Source organism: Vombatus ursinus, unplaced genomic scaffold (assembly GCF_900497805.2).
Source record: "Vombatus ursinus unplaced genomic scaffold, bare-nosed wombat genome assembly UNPS02012515.1, whole genome shotgun sequence".
NCBI lineage: Eukaryota > Metazoa > Chordata > Mammalia > Diprotodontia > Vombatidae > Vombatus > Vombatus ursinus.
Genome location: NW_020952293.1, coordinates 1,271,695 through 1,287,898, shown reverse-complemented (window position 1 = coordinate 1,287,898; position 16,204 = coordinate 1,271,695). Strand labels below are relative to the sequence as shown.

Sequence of the window (16,204 nt, the reverse complement as noted above, 5' to 3'; positions counted from 1 at the left end):
AGGATCTCTAGGTTCAAATCCTGCCTTTGTCACTTACTAGCTTATGCAATCATGAACAAATTATTTAATCTTAGAGCCTATAAAAGGGTTCTTAGTATTTGATATATCTCTTACCTCACATAATTGTGAGAAAAGAGCTTTTACAAGTCACAGTGTTATAGAAATAAGTCATCCCTTCTAGTGTCCTCTGTGATTTTGAGAAGCATATAACCATCCATGCCTTTATGCAAGTTGACATTGAACTATTACTTAACATTAATAAACTAGTATTGATGTCTACTCTTTGGGTCTAGCTGTTCAGCCGGTTCCAAATTTACCTCCTTCTACTAGTCCTGAAGAATGAGATGAAAAACTGTGTTAAATGCTTTGTTGGAATTTAGGCAGCTCAGCATGCTAGAATAGAAGGATGGCTAGAACTGTAGGGTTCAGGTTTTAGTTTTCCTGGTTATTAGCTATGACATCGAACAAGTCTTTAACCTTTCTGAGACTCAGTTTACCCATCTATTAAATACAGACCCTGTATTTCATATTTCACTAGTCCTGTCTGTGAACTGGACTGGTAACCATGCCTTCAATTCATGACAAAATTCTAACACATGTAGAAGCTAGTGAACACCAACAAAGGAAGAGATGATGGCAGAGTCAAGAGAAGATTATGTCAAACTAACTTCATTTCTTTTTTTGATCTCTCTAAGGACAAGGACCCAGCAGTCATGTTCAGTTCTCTGGGATGCTGTAGTCAGGGCTTCATGATGTGAATTCATTAAGGACAACTGGATACTCTTATACGTAGTGAAGTGTTCTGGAAGGTCATCTGCCCATGAGCCATTTTTGTTGTGTTCTTCCCATAGCAGAATGAGGGTTGAGCATTTGAGTACTTGTGCCTGTATTCTCATCTCTTTTAATTGCCCTGTCTGCTTTGAACAAGATAGTTTTTTTTGGGGGGGTGAGGGGAAACTAAGTGACTTGCCCAGGGTCACACAGCTAGTAAGTGTTAAGTGTTTGGGTCTGAGGCCAAGTTTGAACTCGGGGCCTCCTGACTTCAGGGCCAGTGCTCTATCCACTGCACCACCTAGCTTCCCCACAAGATACCTTTTAAAAAACTTGTTCATGGTCCTTTGCTTCCTTTGCCAGCCTCGGTTTGTTTTGAGCTTTAGTGCTTCTGACTTTCCTAGGCTTTGTTAATTCTCTGTTCTCTTGTAGCTTTTCTGGGCTGTCTTAGTCTCAGTTTTTAATGCTTATGTGTGTCTTATCTTACCACCTTCGGAGGGGGGGGGTTGGGGCTTGGGAAAAGGCATTGAAGTGCCCTCTATCCTAGAAAGTGTGGTGGAGGCAGGAAGGCTGTCGGTGAAAGTTGAAGTGCATGGTTTGAAGACAGTTATTGTGGCTTTTTGTCTGTTTAGTGGTAGAGCAACTCTTCCCAAACTACCACTTGGTACCCTGGCCACCAGCCAGTTGCACAGAAACTAAATGGTATAGCTCATGCTGTCGTTTTGCTTATACAATTCTCCCTCAGGGGTTTTTGGTTTTTTTTTTTTTTTTTACATCTCTTTAGTCTGTTTTTCCTCATTTGTGAAATAGGTCAAAACTACTCAACCGGACAGGGTTGTTTTGAGGAAAATACTTTGTTAACCTTAAAGGGAATATTATTTCAAAAGGAACCCAAAGAGGGAGACAGACAACACTAGGCAGAGATTAAGAACTAACAAGACACAATTCCCTTTAACTTTCTTGTCCAGAACGGATCTCAGTTTTCTCTTAAAACCTTTCCTTCTTCCTAACTTCCCCATGCTGTTGAGTACCACCATCCTCCCAGTCACCCACCTAGACTCACAGCCTAGGTGTCATCCTTTACTCTCCTCTGCCTCCACTCCCGTATCCAATCTGTTGCCAAGGCCTATTGATTTTACCTTCCTGGCATCTTTCATATATCCTTTTCTTTCCTCTGACACTGTCTGCATTCTGGTGCAGGCCCTACTCACCTCGTAGCTGGACTACTGTAGTAGCTGCTGGTAGGTCTGCTTGCCTCAAGTCTTTCCCCATGTCTGTCCTGCACTCAGCTGTCAGTGATATTCCTAAAGTGCCTGTCTGATCATGTCATATCCCCCCCATCCCTCCCGAAGTGAACTCCAGTGGCTGGTTCTCCATTACCCCAGGATCAAATAAAATATCATCTGGCATTCAAAGCCCTTCATAATCTGCCCCAGTCTCTACCTTCCCAGGCTTCTTACATCTTTCTCCTCTCTCTTCTCCCCCAACATCCACATCTTCTGCAGTCCAGTGACATTGCTCTCTTGTTATTATTTGAACAACATACCCATGTCTTCTGACTAATGGATGTTTTTGCTGGCCATCTTCCATACCTGGAATTCTCTCCCTCTTTTTCTCCGTTTCGTAGTTTCTAAAAATCCAACCTTTTGCCAGGAAGCCTTTCCCAATTTCCCTTACTATTAGTGACTTTTCATTCTTGATTATCTCCAATATATCCTGTCTATGTTTGCATGTAGTTGTTTTTGTGTTGTTTCCCCCATTAGATCTTGAGCTTGACAACAAGTACTTTGTGCCTTTTTTTGTATCCCCAGCACCTAGCATGATATGTGGCACATAGTAGATGATTGTTAAATGTTTATTGACTAACCAAACATTACCTCCTGGTTACTACTTCTTCTATGTGTATTGTCTTCCCATATTAAAATGTAAGCTCCTTTCACCAGTGCTTAGCATAGAGCTTGGCACATAATAATCATTTAATAAATGTTTTTTCTTTCATTCATTCAGTGCAGAAGAAAGTGTCTTATCAATTTGACTTTTCTTGCCTTTGGATTTTATTGTGGAATTGGTCACACTGATCCCAAGATGGCATTTGACATTCACTTGGGTAGGGGAGAGCATAAAAAGAGGTAACAGCTTAAGCTTGAGTTCTGATTGTCAGATAATTGTCCAGTAAAGATCAGTGTATGATTTTTGGCAGTCATTTAGGAACCAAATCTGAAAGAGCTCTGTGGTCTATTAGTCTGTTGATTAACTTCTCCAATAAACCTGTAGCATGGCATCCTAAAGAACTGTATACTCTGGTGTCCCATGAGGATGGTAGGAAGAAATGGGTTAAGGATGAATGAGATAACAGTTGTTTTTCTACTAAGGCAGGTGGTTTAAGTGATTAAGAGAACAAAAGAATGATACTCTTTCTAAACCATTTGAAAGTCTCTGAATGATCCTTGATAAATAGAAACCCCACTAACAGTTTTGAACTGGGTGCCTTTTTCCAGAAATAATTTTACATGTGTATCCCTGGGCCCTGGCTACCTCTTTCAGAGCTGCATTCAGACCCCCAACCTCTTCATCAGATTGCTTTTACTTGTTTCATCAGTTTTTAGGGTGGGTGAAAGACTTCTGGAAGTATATCACGTTAAACACTTTGTACTTGTAGCTGTTAAAGTCAAATTCAGCCAACTTGTAGGCAAATGGAAGCTGGTAGGACGTGCTCATTATTAATATGGGTAAGAGTGAATGGCTAATGGTAGTAGAATGTATCCATATTCTAATATTGCCTATATTACTTGTTTGTGATGAAGGATATACAGTAAAAAGTGAGAGACATTAGTGCATTTTATTAGGGATAATACATGGATTCACTGAGAATCTTTAGTGAAATAATCTTCCCCTGGTGTTTTGGAAGTTACCATAGGTTTGCAAAGATTATGCCGGTGGAGTATAACCCTGAAGCACTGTAGGATAATAGAGCTGGAGCTGGAAGGGGGCGTCTAGTTCAGATGCTTCATTTTATAGCTGTGAAATCGAGTCCTAGGGAGTTATGCTCTTCCCAAACTTACCTAAAGTAGCAAGTGATAGTGAGGATTTCAGCTTGGCTCCTTTGACTCCAAACCAAGTGTCATGCCACTACTGTGTTTTCCTTCAAGTCTGGGTGTCACACGCGTGCGTGCATGCATGTGTATTGTTCTAGCCATAACAATTTATGAATACTGTCTTTGCTCACCATTTTCACAGATTGTGGAGGAAGCATAGTACAGGGAGAAGAGCACTGAGTGGAGACAGTAGACCTAAATTCATATCCCATCCCTGTTTTTGTTTTTGGTGAGGCAGTTGGGGTTAAGTGACTTGCCCAGAGTCACACAGCTAGTGAGTGTTATGTGTCTGAGGCCGGATTGGAACTCAAGTCCTCCTGACTCCAAGGCCAGAGCTCTATCCACTGTGCCACTTAGCTGCCCCACAAATCCCATGTCTGACCCTCATTACTTGTAAGACCTTGAGTAAGGAACCTCTAGGTCCCAGTTTCCTTACTTGAAAAAGGAGGGGGTTGGACTGGATGGCTTCTGAACTCTTCTAGTTGTGAATCTGTAATCCTTTGATTTAGAAGTGAAGTAGAAAGGAATCTTAGATGTCTGGTTCAGCTCCTCTTCTTACATACAGAGGAGGAAATAGGCTCAGAAAAGGTCAAGTGTCCTGCATGAGGTCACACAGGTAATAAATGTGAGAGAACACTCAGGTCCTCTCAGTCCTAAGCTGGTATTTTATATTCGACATTGAGTTGAATAAATTTTTGACATGTTCTTTAATTTTTCATCATGAAACTACTTTTTAGCATATTTGAGATTAAGCATACTTTGACTAGTCCAATTTCCCCAAGTTTGGCCTTGATTACATAATCTATAAGGTTTTCATTGGTGTTGAGACAAATTTTTTAAGTTTCCATGGCCATTGAAGCAAGCTTTACTCTGTCTCTTGGGTAACTTTCTTAACCAATTTATCACCTGTGGCAAGATCGTGGTGTAGCATTTCACCTCCCTTTGGAGAGGTTCCCATTTGGGCTGAAACAATTCTGCTTTACAGTGTATTGGTGTATTTATCGGAGTTTATCATTCCCTCAATAGGGACAAGATTTTCATGCCAATGAAAGTAAAAAAAAAAATCTCTCATACCATACACACACGCACACACACACACACTCACGCACACACACACACACACACACATATTCTGATTGTACCTGGTTCTCAAGGACATACTGGAATGAAAAACTGAGTTTCATCGGTAAAAATCACTCTCTTTCCAATCATCAGTATTCTAGTCTTTGGTTCTTCTAACTATAAGAATGCTACACTGCATTGTAGAAGCATCAATAACAATGACTCCAGAGGCCAGAGGCCTCTGAAGGGCCTTGCTTGTTTTCTGAGGATTAATTAGGCTTTTTGCAACAATAGTTTGTTCTTGGCACATTTTTTTTCATTTTCAGCTGCACTTTACTTTGTGCTTTGGTGTGACTGATCCTGCTTTATTGTGGGCTTGAATGATCCTTCATGTAATTGAAGTGTGCTTTCTAACAGCTACCACTGCTTTTGCAGTAAAAATGCAAAAATTTGGAGTCAGAATTAAAACACACTACAAAAGAGAACAGTGAAATACATGTTTGTTGTGTGATATTCAACATTCAACTGACAGAATTGACCAGAAGTGGGGAAACCTACTCATTCTAGTCTCATGCCATCAAACTCAAGCCATTCTCAAGCCTAGTGTTAGAAGTACAGACATCATGATCATCACTTTAAGATAGTGAAATCAGGGCAAAATTATTGTTTGGCCCAGGTAACTTGCACACTGGGGTACATCTGAGACAAGGTATAGATGGACAACAAGGTGGGTCCAGCATTGATTAGAAGGAGGGGAATCAACTTAGGAAAATTGCAAGGCTCCTTTGCTGACAGCAAGCTTCTCACAAAGTGAAGACCCATTTTTATTTTATTTTTTAAAAAATACTGACAGTCAGCCACTTGATCTATGGCATTGAGATATGGAATACAACTGCCTTAGAAGAATTAACATTAGTGTCCATACTGAGGGCAAAGAAGTGGGTGTGAACAGGCTTATAAGCAATAAGGAACTCAGGAAGACATTTGTAAAAGATATTATCAAGTATAATATGAAAGGAAAAGAAAATAGGCTGATTACATGGTCAAGAATGAGGTACAGGTGGACAGCCAGAGTGCCCCACCAGTAATCTTCCAATGTTGGAAGAAAAGGATGAAGGCCTTCAGCCTGTTCTATCAACCCCCTCTGGAAAGCTTAGTGGGAAGCCTGGAAGAGTTTTTTAGGATTTGCAGTGCAAGCTTTTTTTTTTTAAATAGATTAAATTGTAAATAAGCTCTAGCAAAATAATGAATTTAAAATAATAAGAGACTCCTCACATTTCTCAAAGCCAAACTTCCTCAGCTAATTTTAAACTTTAAAAAAAAGTTCTTTAGAGGATCTATATTAGATATGAGTGTTTTATGTAAATCAATGATTTATTTTGTGACTATGGCAGAAAGCAGTAGTTTTTTAAAAATTATTTTCCAAAAATTGAAATGCATGTCATTGGGAAGTAAATCATCTCCAATTTAGCAGCTGACTTGTGAATGTTTGGGTACTGTATTTTCTATACATAAGTCAACCATCAAAATACAATCCCTATAAATAATACCACCAGGACCCATATACTGCTCCCTCCCCTTGATGAGGGTAGGGTAGTATTTAAAGGCTCAGTCTGATGTCTTCCAAAAGAGGAAGAATGTCATGCAGGAGAGAGGGCAGGCTCTGGGAGTCCAGGAGATTTGGGTTCAAGTCCTACTTCTTTCATAACTTAGGTATATGTCTGTATATGTTTTTGTACAATGCCTTTTATTTTAAGCAGTGTTCTTCAATAGGCATCAATGGAGGGAGTTTCCATACTAAGCATCCTTATACTGATTAAGTCAAAAGGTCAACTTAAATATCTCTCACACATATATACAGACTTTAAAAACTAAACATTAAGTGTGTGTGTGTGTGTGTGTGTGTGTGTGTGTATGTATGTATGTATACCTAACAACTTGTTAAAATCTGTATTTGTTGTTGTAAAATGTCCAGGATATAAAAACTACTAAAATTTTTAAAAACTCCAAACTTGTTTGTATTTAATGATCTTCATCTTACTATTCTGAGACTAGGAGGTAACTAAAATTTGCAAATGATTTCTAGTTTTAGAATGAACTAGTCCATTTCTTTAAAAAAAAAAGAAAATTAATTTTTTTCTCAGTTACTTGTGAAAATAATTTTAACATTTCATTTAAAAAATTTTTGAGTTTTAGATTTCTTCTTCCCTCCCCCCTCCTTGAGATGGCAAGCAATTATTATAGATTATACATGTGCAGTCATGCAAAACATTTTCATATTAGTCATGTTGTGAAAAGAAACACAGACCAAAAAAAAAACCCCATGAAAAAAATGAAGTGAAAAATAGTATGCTTCGATCTGCATTCAAACTCCATCAGTTCTTTCTCTGGAGGCATTTTTCATCATGGGTCCTTCAGAATTGTCTTAGATCGTTGTATTGCTCAGAATAGTTAAGTCATTCACAGTTGATCATTACACAGTGTTGCTGTTGCTGTGTATGATGTTCTCTTGGTTCTACTCACTTCACTTTACATCAGTTCATGTCTTTCCAGGTTTTTCTGAAAGGAAATTCATTATTTCTTATAGCACAATAGTATTCCATTGCAATCATATACCATAACTTTTTTTAGCCATTCCCCAGTTGATAGGCATCCTCTCAATTTCCAATTCTTTGCCACCACAAAAAGAGCTGCTATAAATATTTGTGTACAACTAGGTCCTTTTCCTTTTTCTTTGATCTCTTTCAGGACACAGAGCTTGCAATGTTTCAGGGTCAGATAGAATGCACAATTGTAGCCCTTTTGGCATAGTTCCAAATTTCTCTCCGGAATGGTTGGACCAGTTCATTTCTATAGGTACTTTTAGTAAACTAAATTATCACTTCTGTAATCCCAGATGAATCAAAGTATTAAAGGGACTTTGACCAGTTCACTTATATGACTTTCAAAACTCTTTGATACACATTCATTGAATAGTAACTTTCATGTTATGGCAGAGTTGCTGATTGTATTTAGGGATAGTATTGGAGCTGTCATTTTATTAATATAAGGTACTCCCCAGGTGATAAGATGCCTTGTAGCAATTCATATTGGCACCTTCTCTGCAATAGTAGGAACTGATTAAAATGTAATAGAGGGCAGTGAGGGAGGATATTTAACAAAATAAATAAAAATACTATAAATGTTACTATGTGGTTTTCCAAGTCAATAATTTGTGGCCCACAGGTACCCTAACATAAAATTTAGTGACCTTGTTTCTATTTGAGTTTGACACCACCAGGCTAGACCATTCTGTTTAAGTGACTTGTCCAGGATTACAAAAGGCAGTGTGTGTTAGAGGTGGGGCTTCAATCTAGTTCTTCTTGGTGAGGGTCCAGTGTTTTGGCTATTAAGAATTGGCCTTGGGGGCAGCTAGGTGGCGCAGTGGATAGAGCTCTGACCTTGGAGTCAGGAGAACTTGAGTTCAAATGTGGCCTCAGACATTTGTTACTTACTAGCTGTGTGACCTTGGGCAAGTCACTTAATCCTGATTGCCTCACCAAAAAAAAAATAAAGAATTGGCCCAGGAACTGCTGAGTTGTTGAGGGGATTAGTACGAAATAATGTATGGTATGTTGCAACCTATTTGCAAAATTTAACCAAAGTTTATTTGAACATATTATCACATGCAGGAACATTAAAAATTAAATTTTCTTTTGCATGATGATATCTGTTCAACTTCAGCGTACCTTGACAATCTTCATGTTGGTTTTTTAAAAAGTATAGTTTTTACGTTTTTATCCACCGTAGCATAAGTACTCAGCAATTATTTTTAAGTTATCACATTAAGAAAATACTTGGTGGAAGTATGAACAAGTGACTTGTAATCAGTTCTGATCTCTGACTTTCAATTGCTCTTTTTGGAGCTTTGAATAAATTGCTTAAATTCATTCACTTGTTAAGAGTAGCTGTAAATGTAACTTGTTTATAAGCTAGATGTAGTGTGTTTGGATAATGAATGAAGTTGTCAGTAAGCACTGATTATGCCACAGCCATTATCCTAAGTGTTGAAAATCCTAAGAAGGCAGCAAAGTCCCTCAGGGAAGGGGACTATCACTGGAAAAGGCCTCAAGAAGGTGGGGGGACTGAAGTGATGGAGGAGAGGAGGGAGAAAAGTCTAGGCATGGGAGTCAGCCAGGTGAAGGACAAATGGAGTGTTAGGGGGAAGAAATGCAAGCTGGATTGTAGAGGCCATGAAGAGCTCTAAGGTATAAGAAGACTGCAAGGAGGGGAAGGGGCCAGGTTACAAAGAGTTGCAGATGCCAAACAGAGTGTGATATTTGATCCTGGAGATAATAGGGAGCCACAGAACCTGATTGGGTAGAGGATGACACAGTCACATCTACATTTTAGGAAAATTACTTTGGCAGCTGGATGAGTATAGATTGTAATGGGGAGTAAATTGAGAAAGAGGGACCAATTGGAAGACTTTGGCAGTAGTCCAGGTGAGAGGTGGTAAGGATCTGAACTTGGGGTGATGGGTATGTGAGTGGAGAGGAGAAATATATGCGTATGTATAATATATATGTCTGTAATATATACATGTATAATGCTTTGTATACACACATATGGTGTTGTATAGGTAAAAATGACAAGATTTGGCAACAGATCGGATTTGTGGAGTGAGAGTGAGTGAGATATTGAATATGATACTGAGGCTGATGACCTGGATGACTGAGAAAATGGTGGCACTCTTGTCAGTAACAAGAAATAAGTTGGGAGGGTTTGGATACATTACTTTTGAGAGGCTTATCAGGGCGTTCAGTATGAGATGTTCAAGAGACAGCTTAGGAGGGAGACTAAGGCTGGATGTATAGATATGGGGATCATTTGCCTAGAGAAGGAGCTGATTAAATCACCAAATGAGGTTTCATGTAGAGTGAAAAAAGAACAGTCCCAGAATAGAGCTTTGGGGTGCATACATAGTCTGAGATAGAGATGAAGAACCAGCAGAGGAGACAGAAGTGAAGTTAAGTGATTTGTCAGTTACTAAGGCAGGGTTCAAACGTGGGTCTTCTTGATTGTAAGTCATCATTAACCAATATATCACTTAGCTGACTCTTAACAGCTTATTTTTGCTGTCCTTGTATTATGGTATTTCTCAAACCTGTGAGTGAAATATTAGTGGTGTCTTTGTCCAGTCTAAACTTCTATTTCAACCGCTAATATATGAACAGTAAGATAAAATTTTTCTTTTCCTCTTGTGATTTATTCAGCTTTTAGCATAGCACATCTCCTTTGAAGATATGATTGCTTATTGTACCAATGATTATATTTTCCCTTTCTTTTATACCAAAGTATTGTAATGATTAATAAACTTATAATTAATTATACTTTTTGGTTTTTAAAAACTCTTTGCTCGTAACAATGAGGTTGATAGTGCAGTTATTTCCCCTTTTTAGAAATGAGGCAATGATGTAGTATTTTGCCTAGGACACAACTAATAAGTGTCAGTGGGGGGGGGGGGTCTCAGTTCATGGGACTGTAGATTTAGAGGTAGAAGGAAATATATTTGTGTGTGTGTGTATAGTTTTGTAGTTTTTTAGATTACAATCTGACTCTTTGTGACCTCATTTGGGGTTTTCTTGGAAAAGATACTGCAGTAGTTTGCCATTTCCTTCTCCAGCTCATTTGACAGATAAGGAAACTGAGGCAAACAGGGTTAAGTGACTTGTCCAGGGTCACAAAAATACTGTTGTTGTTTGTCCTTTGTTCTTAAAGAGGACCAGTGACATCAGGAAGGTGTTGTCTTGACTTGCAAGTTAAGTGAGGCAGGGCTATGCAAAGTCAGTAGCCTCACTTCTCCGGAGACATCTGGGTCCAGTGGCAATATAGATCAGGGTGCAGTATAGATCAGGATGACTGGAGATGGCCCCAGATGCAATGGGAGACTTTGGCCTTTTTAAGCTAAGGTCTTTCCCAGGTCTCAGCCTGAAATGCTATGTAGTTAGCAGAAGTCCAGTGAAATCTAGTGCTTTTCCTATTTAAGGTAGAGAGACTCCGATTGATCTTTCTGAGGAAATGAAGTGATCAAAGAACCTTTGTTATTGGTCTTTACAACCAACTTGAAAAGTGCAAGCTTTACTTGTTGAATCTGAATTTTTAGCTCTCACGTTTTACAGAGCTATACAACTCAAATCTAACTTCATCACATTTTCTTTTTTTTTTCTTTTTTCTTTTTTTACTTTGCTAGGCAATGGACACAGCTAGTAAGGGTTATGTGTCCGAGGCTGGATTTGAACTCAGGTCCTCCTGAATCCAGGGCCAGTGCTCTATCCACTGCGCCACCTAGCTGCTCCTCATCACATTTTCTATAGTAAATAACAGGAGTGTTTATTTGGAGACCAGGAGCAATTAATGTAAATTGGTTGTTAGAAAGGAAAAAATAGCCTACCCTTTTGTTTTACCAAGATCATTTTCTTTGATGTAGAAGACAGGAAAAACAGGTGTGTAGTTCAACATTCTCTTGGTGACTTGTTGACCTTGGAGATTGGAATTCTAGAATTGATTTAAAGATTTGCTAGGTTATTTTCCTTTTTTGATATTTTTATACTATAGTTTGGTCCTGGTTAGCAGATGAGAAACTTATGAATATATGAAATATGAAATATTTCTTGTATGTTGAATATGATCTAGATTGTTACTCTCCTGTTGCATATTAGGCTAGATTTTTTTTGGAGGGAAGACTAAAATGAGGCAGTCATTTAATGTTAGGGTGAATATAGTGTAAAGGTCAGCAATCATTTCAAAGAAGCACGGGGGAAATGACAACTAATTTGCATGCATACAGCTTGTCCTGTTAGTAAGTTTCCTCTTGACTTTGATCTTCTTGTAGTCCAAGTTCTTGGAATAGATAAGTCTCTTGCTCTCTCCAAACCTGACTCTGGGTACTAGTTGACTTGGGAGCTTTCTGAATATTAAGTTCAATGTAAGATTCCCTTGAATTTGGGTAGAACAGCTGAAAACTTCTAGGAACAATGTTTTTAACTGCCTAGGTACTAGTGGCACTAGGGGTGTTCCCCCATCCCCCCAAGAAGAAAAAAAAAAAGCTGCTCATAGACAGGGCTACTTGGCCACTCAGGTGGCTAAGATGAGATGGGAATCAACAACTCTTTTCCTTCTAGTGGAGTGGAGGACGACCTGAGGTTCTTTAGGTCTTACCATCTTCCATGCCTCTGTATCCTGTCCAGACCCTGGACACTTCCATCTGATTCACAAATGCAACTTGAGTATGTCTCAGCCTTGACATTGGCCTCACCACTGTACCCTTAGGACCCTGAAGCCAAACTTCCTTTTTTTTTTTTTTTTTTTTTTTTAAATGCGTGATCTCTTCCACTTTAGAGTATGAGCTTCTTGAGAGCAGGGACTATTCCATTTTTTCTCTTTGTATCTCCAAGTGCTTAGCTTAGTGCTTGACACATAGTAAATGCTTAAATGCTTTTTAATTCATTTAAAACTACTGTATTTGGACCAATAGCTTATTTCTTGAGGTTTTTTGTTTGATTGTTTTTTAGTTGAGCCTGACTCCTCATGACCCCATTTAGGATTTTCTTGGCAAAGGTACTGAAGTGGTTTGCCATTTCCTTCTCCAGCTTATTTTATAGACGAAAAAACTGAGGCAAATAGGGTTGAGTGATTTGCCTAGGGTAGCACAGCTGGTAAGTATCTGAGGCTGGATTTGATCTCAGGTCTTCCTCACTCCAGACCCCAGAACTCTGTCTACTACGAAATCTATTTGCTTCCCTTTTTGAGGTAGATGAGTTAAAAAAGTTAGGGCAGGTTGGGAAGACATTTAATTTAGCCAAATTTAGAAAAATTATGATATTATTTAAACATGGCCCATGTGAAATGTTGCTGGTTTAAAGTTACCTGTACCTTCAAGATTAGAGTAATTGTGCTATACCTGTTTATTAAAATGATTTTAAGGTTGTGTCCTAATTAGCTTTTTTCCCTTTTGTCAGTGATGACCGAATGATTTAAATAGATTTCATTATTTATAAAGTCAATAGGGCCTGCATCTCAGCTTCTTCTATAATTGGGTATTTATTGTAGATTGGGAATTATTTGTGACTTGGGTTTTTAAGCAAAGAAACGTATTCTCTTTCCTGTTCTAAATGAAGACATGTTCATTGGTTTCTTCAGATTGTGAATCGACACGGCCCGGAGGCAGATAGGCATTTATTACGCTGCCTATTTTCTCATGTGGATTTCAGTGGCGATGGTAAAAGTAGCGGCAAAGATTTTCATCAGGTACTTTGTGCATATAATCAAATTGTATATATTTCTTTTAACCACACAGTTTTCAGTTTGGGCAGAAAATATTCAGTGACAATGACAAATCAATTAAATGCTTTGAAGATAATCCTCTTTAATAACTGGGAGGGAATTGGTAGGGAATTTTAGTTCATATGGCTCTAAGACAGTGGTGTTAGTGGCTAAAGAATAGGCAGTGATGCTGTCTTGGGTATTTTCAGGGGTCCTGGATCTAGTTCAGGGAAAATATATCTTTTGGGCTTTTCTTACCTGAAAGTGGAGTAGGTGCTAACTGACTCTGTGGGATCATTCTAAGGAATGTAGGACACTTCTCTTCACTCCCCAGCCCCCCATCACAGGTTAAGAAGCTTTAATTCCTCTTGTTGAGGATAGAGGGAATGCCCTGCTAAGGGAAGGGGAGACTTTACCTCCTTGAGGCTAGAGACCTTCTACCTCTTAATTACCTTTGGTGATGAATCTGAAGTATTGGAAATATCTTTTTGTAGTAAAAGTATCATTGCATTTGTATTGGTTGTAAATATTACATTTAAATACTAAAGATTTGTCCCTCATCTCTGTATTAAGAGAAGTGTTTGCTCATCTGTTTAAGATTAGTATTGGTCATTGCATTTATTTAGCTGTCTTTATAGTTTTGTTTTTCTAATGTAGAATATGTTTTAAAGTTGCTTTAAGTAATGAGGAGAAAGTATTCAAATAGATTTATATACCCCTTGTTTAAAAAAATTGTGAAAAGATCAGGTGCTTATGTTATATAAGCATTTGAATAATAATTTAAACAATTTGAATAGTTACCAATTATTCTTTCTTTTAGACTCAGTTTCTGATTCAGGAGTGTGCATCACTGATTACAAAGCCAAATTTTATCTCGACGCTGTCCTATGCCATTGATAATCCTTTGCACTATCAGAAGGTTTGTAGTCTTTATAATTATCCTGTGAACTGGATATTAGGTTTTTCAGAAGAGCCATTTTGTCTTTCTCAGATGTTCTAGTTCAGAAGTGGGGAACCTTTGGCCTCCAGGCCACATGTGGTTTTCTAGGTCCTTGGGTGTGGCCTTTTGACTGAAGCCAAATTTTACAGAACAAATCCTTTTATTAAGGGGATTTGTTCTGTGAAGTTTGGATTCAGTCAAAGGGCATACTTGAGGACCTAGAGGGGCCACATGTGGCTTTGGAGGCTGCAGGTTTCTCATGCCTGTATCTAGTTTATTATCTTGATGGCAAAGATCTTAGATTATAATGCATTAGCATTATGCTGTTTTTACACCCCAAGTGATACAGGATTTTAGAATTGTGATCTTAAACATGACCCTTAGGGGTCATGTGGTCAACCCCTTAATATTGTAGATTAGGGAATTTTGTTCCTGGACAATAGTGATTGATGTTCCCGAAGTCACACTAGTACTAGTACTGAAAAGACCTGCAATTCAAACCCAGTTTTCTTATTCCACATTCAGAGCTTTTTCCCACAGCTTTCCTACTAGCTTTCGTTGTAGTTTAACTGTTGGCATTGTGACCATGCCCCTCTTCAATGAAATGCAGGCAGCTTGTGCGATAAACTAGACTTCTGCAAAGTTTGGATCATGCTCTGCAGTCACTTCCTACTGTAAAGAGAAGAGGAAACTTGACTGACTTTAAAGAGTTTTGAACTTATTGTCAGAAGACCTGGACTCTTACACTTTCTTTTTTTAGTTTGTGACCCTGGGCCATATTTACTACCTTCTTCATAGTTTTTTTGGAGAAGAAATGTGATTGATTGAAAATTAAGGGTGATAGATACTAGGCCATAAATATGAGTTCTAGTGTGTTTTGCTGTGGGCAGGCCCTCTGTAGAATTGTTTTGCTTATCTTCGCTGATACCCAGATCAAGGAATAGATAGAAGTTTTAGGAAACTTAAATAAAGTCATTCATGTGTCACAATTTTGTTGGTTTCAGAGTCTAAAGCCTTCACCTCACTTATTTGCCCAGCTGAGTAAAGTTCTCAAGTTAAGCAAGGTTCAAGAGGTAGGTGATTTTGGACTGTGAAGGTGGGGTAAGTTGGAATTAACATATCAAGGTTTTTACTTTAATTTCATCTTTTTGTTTCAGGTCATTTTTGGTCTTGCTCTCTTGAATTCTTCTAGCTCAGATCTACGAGGTTTTGGTAAGTCAGTAAAGTCTTCAAAATGCTTTAATGAAGTTAGAATTCCTACTCTTTTAAAGTAAAATAGAACTTACATAGGCCCAGGTAATCAATCAGGTGTTTTATTTTCTGTCTAACCTTGGTTTGCCTCTTGGATGTTGAAATAATAAGTAGTCACCTAATTGTCACACATCACCTTGTGATAACCCTGGTTCTTAGCAGTAGCACTTTGAAAGGAAGTCAGGCTGTAGAAGATGTGGGAAGATGATTTTGAAAACATGTTTCCACATGTTCTTGCTGATTATTTGGAGCCATGGTACTTAGAAATGTTTCTTTAAGCTTGATAGACTGCTTCTTCTATGTGGTGCTTGCATACTTTGAAAAGACACAACCATGACAACTTTTTTTTTTCTTTTTGGTGAGGCAGTTGGGGTTAAGTGACTTGCCCAAGGTGGTCACACAGCTAATAAGCGTTAAGTGTCTGAGGCTGGATTTGAACTCCGGTCCTCCTGACTCCAAGGCCAGAGCTGTATTCACTGTGCCACCTAGCTGCCCCATGACAACTTTTAACAACAGTTTGAATATTGTTTAATTGATGTTTTTTATATCAGCCATTCCCAGATATCACCTACCCCCGCCCCCCACCCTTCAGTAAACTCTCCCTTGTGATAACTAATATCTGTATAGTGTTCACTGTGTGCCAGGCACTGTGCTAAGTGCTTTATAATTTTTATCTCTTTTGATCCTCACAGCAGCTCTGGGAGGTAGATGCTATTATTATACCCATTTTACTTATCCAGGGTCGCACAACCAAATTAAGTCTCTAGCTCAATCTTCCTGA

General features: G+C 38.5%; 1 protein-coding gene across 8 annotated transcripts in view; it reads left to right on the top strand.

The window, feature by feature from the left end:
- CNOT1 (CCR4-NOT transcription complex subunit 1) overlaps nucleotides 1–16,204 on the top strand; it is a 98,083-nt gene that overhangs the window by 17,473 nt on the left and 64,406 nt on the right. For all 8 annotated transcript variants that reach the window (XM_027857907.1, XM_027857903.1, XM_027857905.1 and 5 more), the window contains exons 3-6: nucleotides 13,110–13,217; nucleotides 14,053–14,151; nucleotides 15,177–15,245; nucleotides 15,330–15,384. In XM_027857907.1, the coding sequence (XP_027713708.1) occupies nucleotides 13,110–13,217; nucleotides 14,053–14,151; nucleotides 15,177–15,245; nucleotides 15,330–15,384 (331 nt within the window). The remainder of the gene's footprint in view (nucleotides 1–13,109; nucleotides 13,218–14,052; nucleotides 14,152–15,176; nucleotides 15,246–15,329; nucleotides 15,385–16,204) is intronic.